At 36.4% G+C, this 16,525-nt stretch overlaps 1 protein-coding gene across 2 annotated transcripts; it reads right to left on the bottom strand.

The window, feature by feature from the left end:
• Positions 1–951: 951 nt before the first annotated feature.
• On the bottom strand, positions 952–16,010 carry aadat (aminoadipate aminotransferase). Of its 2 annotated transcripts, none has more exons than XM_081355545.1 (14): positions 15,972–16,010; positions 14,902–14,997; positions 14,446–14,614; positions 13,423–13,555; positions 12,474–12,548; positions 12,176–12,385; positions 10,166–10,231; positions 9,899–9,981; positions 8,630–8,726; positions 6,663–6,724; positions 5,008–5,072; positions 4,141–4,247; positions 2,658–2,759; positions 952–1,917 (listed from the first exon to the last, which is right to left on the bottom strand). In XM_081355545.1, the coding sequence occupies exons 2-14, from the start codon at positions 14,966–14,968 to the stop codon at positions 1,876–1,878; spliced, it is 1,278 nt and encodes a 425-aa protein (XP_081211671.1). In that variant the 5' UTR covers positions 14,969–14,997; positions 15,972–16,010; the 3' UTR covers positions 952–1,875. The 2 variants fall into 2 exon arrangements, with proteins under 2 accessions (XP_081211671.1, XP_081211672.1); XM_081355546.1 differs by having other exon boundaries at positions 15,957–15,996.
• Positions 16,011–16,525: the final 515 nt, after the last annotated feature.

Raw genomic sequence — 16,525 nt, 5'->3', positions numbered from 1 at the left:
AACTAACTAATGAAATTAGTTACTCTCTCAGAGAGTAACGCAATATTGTAACAAAATTTCCCCAACACGGATTATCATTCATTACCTTAGTATTTCAAATACAAATGACAAGGTACCACTGTATTTGCTGTCCCCTTGTTCACATATAAAGACTAATTTACCTGTATATGATGCACCTCATTGTTTTTAAAATGATAAAAATCAAGCCTAAATAGGGAAGCTGATGTGAAAGTAATATGGTCATGTGTATCACCACCTGTCATGCTGCAGATTGCACATTCAGGCTTAAGAAATCCTGTTTAAGTATTAACTGCCCTTGATGGTCAATGTCGAACCACTTCAAAGCACTTTGATAGTTTATTATAACCAGTGTGTTAAACCATTAAAACCTGAAGAAACACACGTACACGCTATTAATCTGGCTTTTAAAGCAGTTATGAGTGAATTACTCTGAGCTTATGCACAATAACAGCAAGATTTATCACAGCCGCCTGAGTGAGTGAGTGTGTGTGTGTGTGTGTGTGTGTGTGTGTGTGTGTGTGAGAGAGAGAGAGAGAGCCCTTCTTAAGCACTTTCCCTGAGTAGTGTACACAAAGAACCTGTTGTCACAGAAACAACACACACAGTGTGAATGCCAGCACAGCAAACTCTTAAAAATAAAAGGTTCCAACAGGATAGAAGAGCCATTTTAGGTTCCCCAAAGAACCGTTCAGTGAACAGTTTCTGAAAGAACCGTTGTTTTCTAAAGAACTTCTTCCACTATAAAGAATATTTTGTTCAGTGCAAAGGTTCTGTTGATGATCAAGCTTCTTACTGGGACCACAGATGTTACCGCATTAAATGTAGCAAATTTGTGTTTAAAACCAATGCAATGGGATTTTATGCAATCAAATAAGGCAAAGCTTTGGTTAAAGTACAACGATGAGTGAAAATCAGCATTACAAACAATAATGGAGTTCGTTTAATGATTTATTGAACCCTTTTTTGCCCACATGCACAATCACATGCAAGTCCAACGGAGTATAACAACTACATGATTATTTGTAGTTTTATTAAGCCATATTTAAGTCAAATGGAAAAAATCCACTATTGCTTACCCCGACTTTTAGAAATAACAAAAAAATCGAGAGAGATTGAAGCAGATCTTTCAGAAACCCCATCACAGCAGTGTTAACTAGTTTCTAGTCATTTAAAGCCAGGGTAATATAACGCAAGGTCTGGTGATAAAAATGTACATTAAAATAAAAAAAGAAATGCAGAAAAGTGTCATCAATCTGTGATGAGGGTTCATCAGCTTAAGTCATTTTAAAAGTGGCTAAAAGCATCGTGTCAGTACATTTACTCCTCGTGTGTGTTGAAAACAGCCGGAGTTAACAGCGAGCTAATGAAGACGAATCAACGGCTTTAACCTTCACAACTCAACACAGAGATTTAAATCAACAGACTATCACAACTACATACACTCACTTGACCTTCATCTTCTTATGGTTAAACATTTTACACAATAAACCAGTTTTAAACTCACATGAAATGCCTCCATGCAGACAACGGCTGCAATTGCACTGTAAACCAACTTCAGCAAATCTTGAAGTTTATAACAAATTATATTAATACGCACCATAACGAATAAAACGTCTTGAATCTTGAAATAGTGTTATTGAACATCATTTAAAATTTGTTCATCTGGTACTGACTGAAAGGTTAAACATGGGTTTGTTGTTGTGCAAAAAAGGCAGAACATTGGGCAGATTGAGTCTGTGTGTGTGTGTGTGTGTGTGTGTGTCTGTGTGTGGCGTGTGACAGCAGCATTTAATTGATGATACTGGACATTAAAAACATTAATCAGAGCCTTCATTCCTCCTGGAGGTCAGCGACTCACACGGCGTCCTTGATCAGATCGGCGAGTCTCCTGAAAGCCTGTGATGAAGAGGAGAGAGGAATGATGAAGATCGGATGGGCGAGAGTCAACAGACAGCTGACTTCTTAGGCATCATATAAAACCCTGAAACGGACTGATCTGAAATGCTGTATAAAGGCAGCAACATCGTGAAGCACACAAACACACGAGAGACTCGACTAACTTAAACATGATTTCTTTTTTTTTTTTTTTTTTACTTTTATTCATCAAGGACGCATTAAATTGATCAAAAGTGACAGTAAAGACATTTATAATGTTATTTCTATGCATCAAATAATCCTGAAAAATGTTTCCACAGAAATATGAAGCAGCATAACTGTTTTCGACATTGATAATAATAATAAATGTTTATTGAGCATCAAATCCTCATATTAGATTGATTTCTGAAGGATCATGTGACACTGAAGACTGGAGTAATGATGCTGAAAATGCAGCTTATATAGTATATATATATAGTATATATATATAGTAATTTACTTTTGTCACTTATTTTGTTTTTCCTTCACATTTAAAAAATCTTAAAAACAAAATATTTAAAATGTGAAGGAAAAACAAAATGTGACAAAATGAAATTAAATCTGACAAAATTGTTTGGCAAAATTAAAAGACTACAGGGTTTATTTTATAATGCAAAAAAAAAAAAATTCCTAGGCTGGACTTCACCTTTGGCCACTACTGTATATATATATCTGTGCGTGCATGTGTGTGTGTGTGTGTGTGTGTGTGTGTGTGTGTGTACCTCATCGATCTGTTGAGGTGTGGAGAGAGAGAAAGCCGCTCTGACGTACGGACAGGGATCTGAGCTGTTGATGTTGAACACTCCTCCAGGAACCAGGAGAACCTGCACACACACACACACACAGTAATGCTGAACACAACTCCAGAGAATCACTCGACTCACACCCGAGACGTCAGACGAAACGCAAGTCACGTAATTCTGACTGATCATGTGTTAGTGAAGATGCTCCAGAAGCACCACATGGCGTTTGTAAATGAAGTGAACACAGATGTTCACTAAGACATGATCGCCTGAGTCTACAGCAGAAACTGGACTGACTGAGTCTGGGAGGCAAATCATGTGGTGTGTTTAAAGGATCAGGTGCTTCAGTTTATTTACATACACATACACACACACACACATACATTCAAACTTTGGCTTTGGCAAAAAGCCTCAGTAAACCTGACAGTGACACACACACCCACATACACACACAAATGACTTGCACTCACAGGAAGTGTTTGCAGTGTATAAAGGAAGGGGCTTCTATCCGGAACAGCAGAACATGAAATCATGTGTTATTACATTCAACACAGCAAACTGCGTGCGTGTGTGTGTGTGTGTGTGTGTGTGTGTGTGTGTGTGTGTGTGTGTGTGTGTGTGTGTGAAGGGGGTGGATTGGAATCCACTGCTGCTTCAATGTATATGTAATGAGTGATTATAATGAAGGTATTAATCAATATCTTTCCTTCTAAATATCAAATGAGTTGAATGACTTATCTGGAGATTTTACTGTGTTATAGAAGTTACCAGTGTGATCACTGAAATGTTCTTTTCATGTATTCTTTAATGTCTGTATTTGATATCTGAATGCAGTGCTTGCTCATTTAGCCCGGCTTTCAGAAATGAAATAGGGACTGGTTTTGTGTTTGAGAAAGGTCTTCAACATGTTAAAACATACAGGGGTCATTGAAGCCAATCGTTTAAGGGACCATTTCTCAGTTAAAGCCTATAGTTTCCATTTAGACTAAAATGTCCTATCCTGAGAGAAAGAACTTGTTATCTTGATGTTTTGAGACGAGACTCCAGTTTATAGTTAGAGCCTGGCCAAATCCAACCTTGAGGAAGCTGTGTGTCGATGTGTGTGTTAGTCTTCTTCGTTACAGGGTAAGGAATCACTGGCATTGTTGGAGATTGAGTGAGTTGTTGTTCGGGACATGCTGGCACCCAGCAACCCAAATCTGTGACCTGGAAGGTCACGACGTGCCTAACTTCAGGGTCTGAGTGTCAGCGGCATAATCTTTGGAGATATGCTTCTGTCTATCTGTATATGTGTGGAAAATTACTATGTTTATCTATTTCTTAGCCAATCAGAATCATTCAGCCTGTAAGCAATGAGTGTGGGTGAGTGTAAGTATGTGTATGAGAGAGTGAGTGTGAGTGTAAGTGTGTGTGTGTATGTATGAGAGAGTGAGTGTGAGTGTGTGTATGTATGAGTGTGTACCTCTTTCTCTAACGCTCTCTCCATGATCAGTCGCTGTGTGTCTTTAATGCCCTTGATTTTAATCCACAGGAACATGCCAGCCATCGGAGGATGCCACTCGGCCACATCTACAACACACACACGAGAGAGAGAGAGAGAGAGAGAGAGAGAGAGAGAGAGAGAGAGAGAGAGAGAGGAGAGGGAGAGGGAGAGGGAGAGGGAGAGGGAGAGGGAGAGGGAGAGGGAGAGAGAGAGAGAGAGAGAGAGAGAGAGAGAGAGAGAGAGAGAGAGAGAGAGAGAGAGAGAGAGAGAGAGAGAGAGAGAGAGAGAGATTATATCCTGTAATCTGGACTCTGACACAGATCATTTACTTATTCCAGTAAAATCAACATCAACATGCGTTCAGCTGTGTGTTTTAGATTCAGTAACACTCAAACTGTGGACGGCATCTGTTCATTAAAATATCAAAAATCATATCATGCGTTTCACTGGGACAAATGATCAAAAACACACTCAAGAGTCAAGCATTATAACAAGAGACTAGTGTGATGAAGTCACTTGTCTGAACAAATGTATGTATATGCAAAACTTAATCATATCATGATTGTGTAAAACTATAAATGGCCATTTTCACTGTATGTATCAGAATACCAGGAATAGATGTGATGTTAACATTCACAAAGCACTGCTTACATGGAGAAACACACACACACACCGCTGAATTACATTAGTGTCATCGACCAAAACAGCTAAATCTGCACTAAAAAGGACAATTTAGCTAAAAAAAGACACTTTTGTACTGAATAATTAATATAAGCACATTAACAAGAATAAAACCCCTCGACTGTAAGTGCATTGCTGTAAATGTGATGTTTGTTTTCCACAAACCTCTGAGCCATCGGTCGGCTGAGGAGAGCATGGCGTTCCTCTGAGATCTGTAAAACTCGATCACCCTGAGGGACAGGAACAACTAATGTCGAACATTAGCACATCTCAACTCATAGAGTCCATGTAGGAAACATAACGAAGAACAATGTAGCTGCAGGTGGACAGTAACAAGGACATTTACTCCAGTACTGTACTGAACTACACTTTTGAGGATCTGTACTTTGAGTATTATTTTTTCTGGAAACTTTTTACTTTAACTTCATTTGAAAGACAAATATCGTACTTTTTACTCCACTACATTTCTGTCACAGTCCTTGAGTGGAAAGTAGTAACGTCAGTCAGGGGAGGATTTCGGTTGGAAATGAAAGTCAGGTTGACGCCAGAACTCGACTGATGTTGGTTTCTGACATTAACCCGTTTTCATTTTCAACCACAAGACAACGTCTGTCCGATTTTGATTTTCAGCGCTGGGCTTGCTCTTCTAAATGCTAATTTTGTCATTGCTTTGGAGCACACAAGCTTATAGATGACAGTAAGGCTAACATATTCATACTCAAAGCCAAAAAACTTTAAAATAGGGCATTATTTGAGGGAACGTTGTGGACGTTATTGAGTGCACTTATTCAATCTTATATTCAATCCCACTACTGGAGCTGTGTTCTAAGCCCCTTGAAGCCGTGTTTTACAGTGGACCTGTTAGGCCCGACGCGGAGCGAGCTAAACCGTAAAACACGGCTTCAATGGGCTTATTGCTTTTATAAAACGGTTACTCCATAAAAATATTCATTTTAATATTTATTTTATTCCTAAAATAAACACCAGCAACAAAAAAAAAAACGTCATAACACATTTATTCCTCCGCCAAGCAATGTAGTTCAAAAGAGGTTGCTAAGCAACACATGCAGCAACAAAGAGTCACAAACGGCAGTTGCGCAGTAACACTAATGTAATGCGGTCACAGGTGTGTGTTTGTCGAGTAACGGCATTGAACGCGGCTCAACCAATCAGAATAAAGGACCGCAACGTTCCGTTTTCTAAAGTAGTAACGTCAGTCAGGGGATGATTTCGGTTGGAAATGAAAGTCGGGTTGACGCCAGAACTCGACGTCCGACTGATGTTGGATTCTGACATCCTGATTTTGATTTTCAGCGTTGGGTTTGCTCTTCTAAATGTGAATTTTGTCATTGTTTTGGAGTGCACTAGCTTATAGATGACAGTAAGGCTAACATATCCATACTAAAAGCCCAACAACTTTAAAATAGGGCACTATTTGAGGGAACGTCCAAAACCATTGTGGACGTTATTGAGCGCACTTATTCTTACTGATATGAGGGAGGCCATAGATTCAGAGGCATAAGGTACTTTAAGTATTACACACAACAATGCAACAATAATAAAATAATGCATTGACATTTACTTTTGATACTTAAGTACTTTTAAAAACAAGTACTTCTGTACTTTTACTTCAGTAAAAATCATTCCTTGCAACTTTTACTTGTAACAGAGTAATATTTGACCTGTAGTGTCTGTACTTTCACCCGAATAAGGACGTTGTGTACTTTGTCCCTCTCTGGCACTAACAGACGCCTGGAGATTATGAGCATTTACACAAGAATACAGAAATACAGAAGCTGAACTGATTCTCAGAAACTCACCCATCAATGTGTGTGAGGAAACCAGTCTGACCCCAGTTCTGAAGCAGCTGAGACACGATGAGCTGGACACACACACACACACACACACACACAGACGAGAAGTTTAAACAACGAGAGGCTCGATCGGTTCACTCGGACAAATAGGTGGGCAAATGCATTTTTGTCTCAGTGCATGCATTGTTTTAGTTTGACAGGGTCGGCGCTAGCTTAGCTTAGCACAATGAGTGGAATCCTTTGTTGCCAGCTAGCATGTCCTGAGTAAAAGTGATATAAATTTTTTTAAAAACCCAACTAATTACTTCTTGTGGCCTGTGTATTCACAACGAGTACAATAGGCGATTTCCTAGGCAGATATTGACTTATATATTAAGGACTATATTAGGGGGAAGCACAGGCGAAGCACTGGTACTTGGGCGTGATATCTCTGCGTCCAAGTAGCAGTGCTTCGCCTGTGCTTCCCCCTAATATAGTCCCAAGTCAATATCTCCCTAGGAAATCGCCTAGTGTTAATATGCATCGCTATTTGTACTCGTTGTGAATACGCAGGCCACAATAAGTAATTAGGTGGGTTTTTTTATTTTTTTTATTACTTTTACTCAGGACATGCTAGCTGGCAACAAAGGATTCCACTCATTATGCTAAGCTAAGCTAGCGCCGACCCTGTCAAACTAAAACAATGCATGCACTGAGACAAAAATGCATTTGCCCACCTATCTAAATGTAGGAAAGAAGGTGAATAAGCCCTATTTAAAAAAACGGTGGAGTGTTCCTTTAAAAATAAAAACAGATTGAATTTTATATTTTTAACAGATAAAATAAATGTTAATAATTATCATTAAAATCAATGTTCTTTAATATTTATTACACATTTAATGCCTTTGCTGATAGCATACGTGTATTTTGCAAATTACACCACAGAGACGAGAAAATACTTATTTTGTACATTATTAATTGTATAAAACAAATATTAATTATTATTCAAATAAATATTAGCTATTCTCTTTCAATATTTATTGAACATTATTTAATGACTTTGCTGATCTTAATTAAAGAGTATTTTGCAAATTATTACACCACAGCGACAAGAGAGAAAACAATATTTATTTTGTACATTATTAATTGCATTAAATAAATATGAATTATTATTAAAGTAAATGGTAACTAATATATTTCAATATTTATTAAACATTATTTATTGAATCTGCTGATCTTAGAGTATTTTGCAAATCATTACACCACAGTGACAAAAAATAAAAAACTATTTATTTTATACAATATTAATTGCCTAAAATAAATGTAAAAATATTTTAAAATAAAAATGATTAATTATTATTCAAATAAATATTAGCTAATATCTTTTACTATTTATTACACATTATTTATTGACTTTGTTAATATTAATTGAGTATTTTGCAAATAACTCCACCACAGCAACAAAAACAGAAAACTATTTTATACATTTAATGTATAAAATAACTATTAATAATAATTATTTTGTTATATAATTTAATATTTTTAAACATTATTTAATGACTTTGCTAATCTTAATTACGGAGTATTTTGCAAATCATTACAGCACAGCAACAATAATAAGAAAACAATATTTATTTTATACATTATTTAATGACTTTGTTGATCTGACCCCCCCCCCCCCATCAGTGTTAAAGCGCTTGTTTTTTTCCATGCATCTCTTCTCCTGAGATTCACGCAGTGAGAATAATTACAGTTCAGATTCATTATCACGTTACACAGATCTGCTCACCGCTGGGATCTGAAACACACGTACATTACAAACACGCCACGTTTCCACACTCTCGGAGACGTGTGTGTTTACTGTACTGTGTACGGATGACAGATAATGAGGAATGAGGAACAAGCCTCTCCTGAAGCTGTTGTGCCTCCGAGGCCTGTCGCTTCAGGAAAGATCCGGCAGAAACAGGAATGTCAGGAAAGTGTGGATGTCTTACCTGTGTGAAGGTACTGGTGTGCATCGTCGAGGCCTGGATGTGCAGAACCACCCGATCCACCAACGGCTTCGGCCCCGTCACGAAACCAATCCGCAACCTGACCCAAATAACACAACATTCCCGTTCAAAATACATCAATCACAATCTGAGAAAGGTAGTGAGAGAGAAGGTAATTCATATCGTTTGGAAGTGGTAGTGAGATGATAAGTAATTAGTTTTATTTCATGGTAGAATATACAAATGATTAAATTCAATTAATGTAAATAATATCAATTACTAGTATAAATATGCATTACATTACAAAATATGCATAGGTATGAATACTTTGTTATTAAACTATACATGTATATTTATTAATTTACATAAAATAACTAATGAATTAAACGCTGTGCAATTATATTTATATATGAATAAATAATTCAAATAATTTAGCAATATAAATATTTAATTTAAACAAAATATACATATTATAAATATTAACGTTATAGATGTACATTAATTATATTAATACATAATTGACCGTACTATATAAAAACTATTGAATAAAATGCCATTAAATTCTGTTAATTATTTGTAGATAATACACATATATAATTAAATAATTAACAAAAAAAATATGCATGTATATATATATATATATATATAAATAATCTACAAATAATTAATATGCAAATGATAAATATCTAAATGTGTGTGTGAATATTTAGATATTGTGCATTAATATAAATATATATATAAAATAATATATTTAAATAAAATATACTGTATATATATATATATATACACTCTGTATATATTTACATGTGTGTGCGAAAGTTTCGTTATTGAATTATATGTACATTAATAAATAGTTGATAGTAATATATAAAAACCACTGAATTATATTAATTAAATGTAAACAAATAATATAATATATAAACAAATTATATTTTTTATTATCTATAAATAATACAGATATGATAAATAATAATTATACATATTACCACACTCATTAACTGTACACAATTAAACGCTATTTCAAAAGTCATGTTCCCTAAAAATATGGTATTGCCATGTGACCATGTGAAAGATGTAAGTGACAGCATTTCCAGTACATATCTTGATCTTGCCATACTTTTCCTATCTCTCTCCCTGAGAAAGAGTTTTTTCCCTTTCTATCTTGAGTCAATATCATGACCCTGACAGCTGTGTCTCGAGACAAAAGCACTACTGTCCAGTGAATCAAGTCACTGACATTTGAAGCACAAACTGGCTTTTGACAGCACCCACCCCGACGACAGGATCTTGGAGAACGAATCGGTTCGGAGGACGCGTCCGTCCACGTCCATGGAGAGAAATGTTGGTGCCCACGGCTGGATGACGAGAGAACAGAGCAGAGTATTGACATTACACCGCTTCATATTGAGCGTTATCTTATCGCAGCTGCAATAGAGAGGCTATCAGAGAGGTCAGTATATGATGACTACTACTTCCTTCTGATTATTCACACAATATAAACAGATGCTGTGAAGAGAGCAATAAATCAGAGGAACTTACTTTTTGGAATTGCAGGAAATAATACGGGTCATCCTCAATGATAAGCATATCATATATCCTGGCAAGCTGCAAACAAAATGACAATTTAGTTGAATTTTTAGATTTTGATTTGATTTTAAAATATAGCTGCGAGCAGCAATGATGGGGGTTCAAGCGTTTTATGGCCTTTAAGCACATGCGTAAAAAAGGTATTATGTTTTCTTTAACAAGCCTGTAACCACCAAGATCATTGATGGAAAAGACCATTTACAGTCAATTTACAGAGGAAAATATGGTTTTAAAGTTTTTTAACAGTTATAGCGCCACCTATGGTCCGAACTCCATAAAACTTTGCATGCTTGTTTAGAATCATGTGTTGAATGTGCTCATCAAATTTCGTGAAGTTGGCCAAAGTTAAACAATTTTATGATAATTATTGACCTAGAGAGTCTCAAGAATTGTGCCGCAGTAGTTTTATCGAGGTTGAGCCAAAAACCTAGGACTAGTTTGCAAAAGTTGTTTTTTTAAATAATCTGCAATATTTAATGAACGATTCGATTGATGGCGGCGATCCAAGAGGCAAAGTTGCTCAGTACAGTAGGCATGTGCCAAAAATCACGTGATATACAATACTTTAGGCATAAGAAAAACGAGTTTCTTTTCGATCTGCCTCCGTTAACCTTGCCTGATAGCTGCTCAAACTTCATTGGCCACTGCCGACCGTGTTTTTCGAGATACGCCAATGTCATCAAAGACAGTCTTGGCACCTTGGACAAATACACCACATGCCAATTTTCAAGTCAATCAGACTTAGTGTTTCATAGTTATAGCCATTTTTATGTTTTTTCCATGTTATAGCGCCACCAAGTGGCCAGTAACCAGAATGCAGAAAACAATGAGCTCTTACATGTGTGCCGAGTTTGTTGAAAATATCTCATTCCGTTCACAAGTTACAGCCATTTAAGTAAAAGAGGCTCCTCCCACTTCAAATGTTTTGGCGGCCCTTAAATTTGAACCTTTTTTTATAATTATTGACAATCAGACTCCAGAGAATCTTGCCGCGCTGGTTTGGTTCCGATCGAGCCAAAAACCTAGAACAAGTTTGCAAAAGTAGGTTTTTCAAAAAATCCAAAATAGCCGAAAAATTTAATAAGAGTTATGAGTGATTTCACACTTTTCCCCGCTGTAGCGCCCCCATCAGGCCGATTGGCGCGAGTCTTGGTGACGTCGTAGACGGTGTGAGTACTACCAGCCCTCAGAGTTTCAAGTCTCTACGACTTCCGCTTTGGTCTACCCGATCTTTTGAGTCAACGAACGTCTGACTGTACATGAAACACTATATAGCAGAAATCACTGATCACAGATCAGGCATTAGAATTAACATGATAACTTACATGTTGTGGCATTACTGTCGACTCTGTTTGTAAAGCCTGCGCCGAAATGCGACTGATTTACCAAAGAATGAACCGAACAAACAAATAATGCTCTACTGAGACTTTCCTAGCATTCGGATCCTTTGGAAGGTAATGTTATTTTTAGTCCAGTGATCCTGTATTTCTCTTCTCATGTGTCAGTGGGCGGGGCCAAAGACATGATGATGTAGAAGTGGGCGTTAATCTTCTGCACTATTACGTCATGTGACAAAAGCCGGAACAAGTCGTTTTCTGAGCGTGGACTCAATAAAAGCTGTTTTAGGTCTAACAAGGAAGGCCGTTTTTAATAGTATTATAATAGATTTTTTTTTAGCTTTAATTTATTTTTATTTCAAATTTAGTAAAATTAGTACATCAACTTCAATTTATTTCTGTTAGTTTTGTTTTATTATTTTATAATAACTATTTCAATTACAAAATTATATTTTTAATACAAGGTTTAGGTTTTATTTAACAATTACATTTTAATTATTGTGTATACAACATGATAAAAAGAGCACATAAACACATTTAAATCATAAATCACAACATCTTCTGAATCATACAGGGATCATATCAGCCTCATAACGTGTGCATTGAGGAAATAAACACGGCTTACTTCATAGACTTCCTGTTTCCTCTCATAAGTCATGGACGCTCCTGTGGGATTGCCTCCGTTGGGGATGGTGTACAAGACTCTCGGTACGGTGCAGTCCGGCTTCTGCGCGTCTGATGGGTCCCACTGCGCCAGAACCTTCCTGAGGTCTCCTGGGATCATGCCATGCTGATCGCTGGGCACATTCATGATGTTGCAGCCCAACGGCTGCAGCTGTTGAGGAGAGAGTTGGCAATAATGACATGTTCCTTTAACGCATCAAGACAGATCACAGGTAAACATGCTCCATCTCTGTCCTTACGGCTGCCAGCGTTCCTGAGTATGTGGGAGCATCGAGGAGGACGTTGTCTCCAGGATTGACGAGCATCTCAAATATCTGATGAACAGAACGAAGAGGAAAACTAGAATTTTAGTATATGGTAAAAAGAGGAGAAATCACCAAAGCCTAAAGTCTATGATCCAAATAGGCCCGCCGCTCATTATGAGGATGAAAAAAGACAACAGAAATGTAAATGCGAGATAAAAACCACAGGAACAGCAAACGGTTCAGTCACAACACGACCCTGAACACGGCACTGAACAAGGTCATGCAGTGACCGAAACATTTCGACACAATCCCTTTTTTGTTGTCTTTTTCCCCCCTTATAATGTGATAAACTTTTTCACAACTTTTATCCTAATTCATGGCACATACTCTAATATGCATATCACTAATAATATTAAGCATACTAAAAACTTCAGGAACAGAGTGATTGTATCGCCACAAGAGCATTTATTTAGGACAGTGGTGTTTTAGTATCATCAGTTTTTATTGGTAAAATATTTTCAGTTTTCATCTTAATTTATTTAAAGTTTTAGTAAATTGTTGCGTGTTTTTGTCATTTTTGTTAGGTTTTTATGCCTATATATATATATATATATATATATATATATATATATATACACATTTTTATATATATTATTTATATATATAAAATTTACTATAGGTTACATTTCTTTTATTTCAAGCAATAAACATTTTTTTATGGTTTCAGTTTCCATTCATGCATTTAGCAGTTCTTTCTTTCCCTGGGAATGGAAGGAAGGCTTAGTTAACTATAATAACCCTGACTAGGGATGCCTAATATATTGGTGCCCATATTATTATTATTGACCATAATTAGCAGTGTAAAATGCTCACTATGGGTCTGACTCGGTCCAGATATTCTCCTGCAGGATGTTAGTGGTGTGTGTGTATGAGGTGGGCGTACTTTACAGAGCCCCTCCTGACTGCCGGTGGTGACACACATCTCCATCTGTCCTCTCTCTGGACTGTAGCCGGCTGTGGGAGGATTGTGGAGGCTTTTCTGAAGATCCTTCATCCATGAGACCAGCTCTGGAATCCTACCAGCACACACACACACACACACACACACAAGACAATGAAGCAATAGCGGTGCTTACAGTGCTTATTGTAATTCATTACTGATTTCAAATTATATGACGTAATCAATTAGATTACACATTTTATGTAATGCATTCTGAATACTTTTAGATTACTTTTGACCTAACTCGTTTATCACATAGATTTAAACTAGGGCTGTCAATAGATACATATTTTTAATCAAGATTAATCACACTCATTCCAGACGCTGGTTTGCTTTTTCCAGCCGAGAAACGTAGTTAGCATATCATCTGGCCAAACAGCGTGGGGTGTTTTGACAAACTGCGTCACGTAAATTAAGTTAATTTAAAGCTTCACGTGCCAATTTATGTGTTATCTGTGTTCAATTATTTTAACGCATTAAGGATTTCTAATTAATCACATGCGGTAACGTTGACAGCCATAGTTAAAATATGTTTATTTTGTGCCATATTGTTATAAAAATACAAAAGATGTAAATATATTCCACTCTTTGTTATCAAAAACATGAACTGCATTAAACTTTACATAAGGGTTTTCCAGCAACCTGGGGTTTATGAAGTAACTGGAAGATGTATATAAATGGTAGGCTTTTTAGAAAGAAAATTTTAAAAGAGAAAAATAAGAATTAAGGAGAATTGATAAATCATAAATAACTGTTTGAATAATGTTTGAGGTGCGAGAGGTCCCGGGTTTAAATCCCGGACGAGCCCCCACTCATGTAATCCATAAAAAAGTAACTGTAATCTGATTGAGCATTATAAAATGTATTATAATCTACAGTAATATCAAGTACTTTATTTTTGGAATCAGATGCCATAATACAGATGAATACATGTAATCTACCCAGCAACAGTGTAGTGTTTGATACCCGTATGAGCCGGAGTACTGCAGTGCTCTCTTCATCAGCGTCTCATCCAACACCACAGCATCTCCTCCCTTCACTTCAACTCTGGCCGACTGGAACGGGAAGGTGTTGGGATTGGGAGCTCCTCCGGCCAGAGAGATCAGAGATGGAGGAGATCGCTGCTGCAGCTCAGCTGGATCACAGTGACACCAGAAATGAGGCCGCGTCACGGGTTATTAAGTCATCTTTATGCAATACAGATTGTTTCACAGCATTTTCCCCCCAATAACAAACAATGATGCAAGCTTCATCAAATATGTGATACATTCGTAAAGCAGCTCTAAAAAGACAAGTGTCATTATTCAGCTCAGGTTATCTATTGAGTTATCTCTTTATCTCGTCATTGAGTCACATCTCAGCCAGGCAGTTCATTTCAATCATGGTAATAAACAGTGATATAATAATAAAAATAAGACTCACTCAGTAAGCGAATAGCCGATGGTTTTCTTGCTGCGCTCACAGCTGTCAGAAAGCGAGCGTAATTCATGATTCTGATGGGATGGAGGACATGGAGAACTTTTGAACAGATAAGGCAAAGAAAAGAGATTTTAATTTGTGTGCATCTGTACTATAGTTTGTTACAAAAACAAGTTTTTGTCATAATTTGGAAACAATCCTAATGGGACTTTTAATGGGATTATCCACAAACATTTAAGTGGCAATATATGTATGAGTGTAATATATATATATATATATATATATATATATATATATATATATATATATATATATATATATATATATATATATATATACTATGAAGAGTTCAGATGCAAAAGCCTCTAAGTGCCATCTGAAATTTTCTTCTAGAATGAATGTTTTTATCAAGCTTGTATATTTAATTAAATGGCAATGAAAATAACCTATTAATTGTAATTTAAGCGAAATTACTGAACATAGGCTAAATATACAAGCTTGATAAAAATTATCATTCTAGAAGAAAATTTCAGATGGCACTTAGAGGCTTTTGCATCTGAACTCTTCATATATAAAATATATAAAAAAAGGTGAATAATGCATATATTTATAAATAGACAAAGAAAGTGATTTATTGTGCAACAAAAAAGCATAAAAGGAACATAAACATAAATCTGCTTGTTTATGTAATCAATCATACTGATCCCATTTTTGATTATGAAATTTAAGATAACTTGAAACCGATTTCTCGTGCAACCGGTTTAACAAGGTGCATTTTAAATTCACTCCTGGGTTAAATCTCGGTATCTTGAAAATGTCAACTTAAATTTGGAAGAGAACCACATATTAATGCAACACATGATTTGCTGACTGACATGCACGACTGAAAGTTCAACTCCAAACGTCAACAGCGATCAAACCCACGTGGAATCAGCGTGCAAATAAATCACACGCAAATCAACATAATCACCATTCGTATAAATAAATACATAATATACGAATCATCAGAACTGCAAGCTTTGTAAAACGACACACATTTTACAATCTACAAGCCTAACCTTTAAAGCACTGACCCGTAACTTCCCGTACCGCTGAACGTCTCCCGCAAAGACTTCTGGACCGTGTAGTTTTCTTTGTGAGACATATTAAAGGGATAGTTATCCCAAAAATGAAAATTCTGTCATTTGCTCACCCCCAAATTGTCCCAAACCTGTATAAATTTATTTGTTCTGCTAAACACAAAATAAGATATTTTGAAGACTGTATTTTTCCCCATGGTTGTGCGTTCACACCGCAGGTTACAATCTTTCTTCATAATATCTTCCTTTGTGCTCAGCAGAACAAAGAAACTCATACAGGTTTGAAACAACTTGGGAATGAACCAATGATGACAGTGAATTTAATTAAATTTTATTTTTTTTCGATAATATTGAAAATACCCACACTTGCGTTTTTTTTTTTTTTTTGCACTTGACCTCTTGTCTACTTTACTACTTGTATTATGTATTTCTTTCCGGAGTTTGGCCAAAGTGGCCAAGGCCGCAAGGGTATTTTGGACAGGCACAAACATTTAACTCTTCCTTTGGGGAACAGAAATTGGTAATCACAAACGACTGTGATTGGCCCT

This window comes from Scardinius erythrophthalmus (assembly GCF_964197995.2).
Source record: "Scardinius erythrophthalmus genome assembly, chromosome: 2".
NCBI lineage: Eukaryota > Metazoa > Chordata > Actinopteri > Cypriniformes > Leuciscidae > Scardinius > Scardinius erythrophthalmus.
Note: the sequence above shows the minus strand (reverse complement) of the source record. Positions and strands in the feature narration are given on the sequence as shown.

Coding starts and splice junctions, on each gene's coding strand:
- aadat (XM_081355545.1), bottom strand. CDS start 14,968: ATGAATTACGCTCGCTTTCTGACAGCTGTGAGCGCAGCAAGAAAACCA. Junction 12,386..12,473: donor ACTCAGGAACGCTGGCAGCC/GTAAGGACAGAG, acceptor TCTCCTCAACAG/CTGCAGCCGTTGGGCTGCAA. Junction 6,725..8,629: donor ACACCAGTACCTTCACACAG/GTAAGACATCCA, acceptor GTGTGTGTCCAG/CTCATCGTGTCTCAGCTGCT.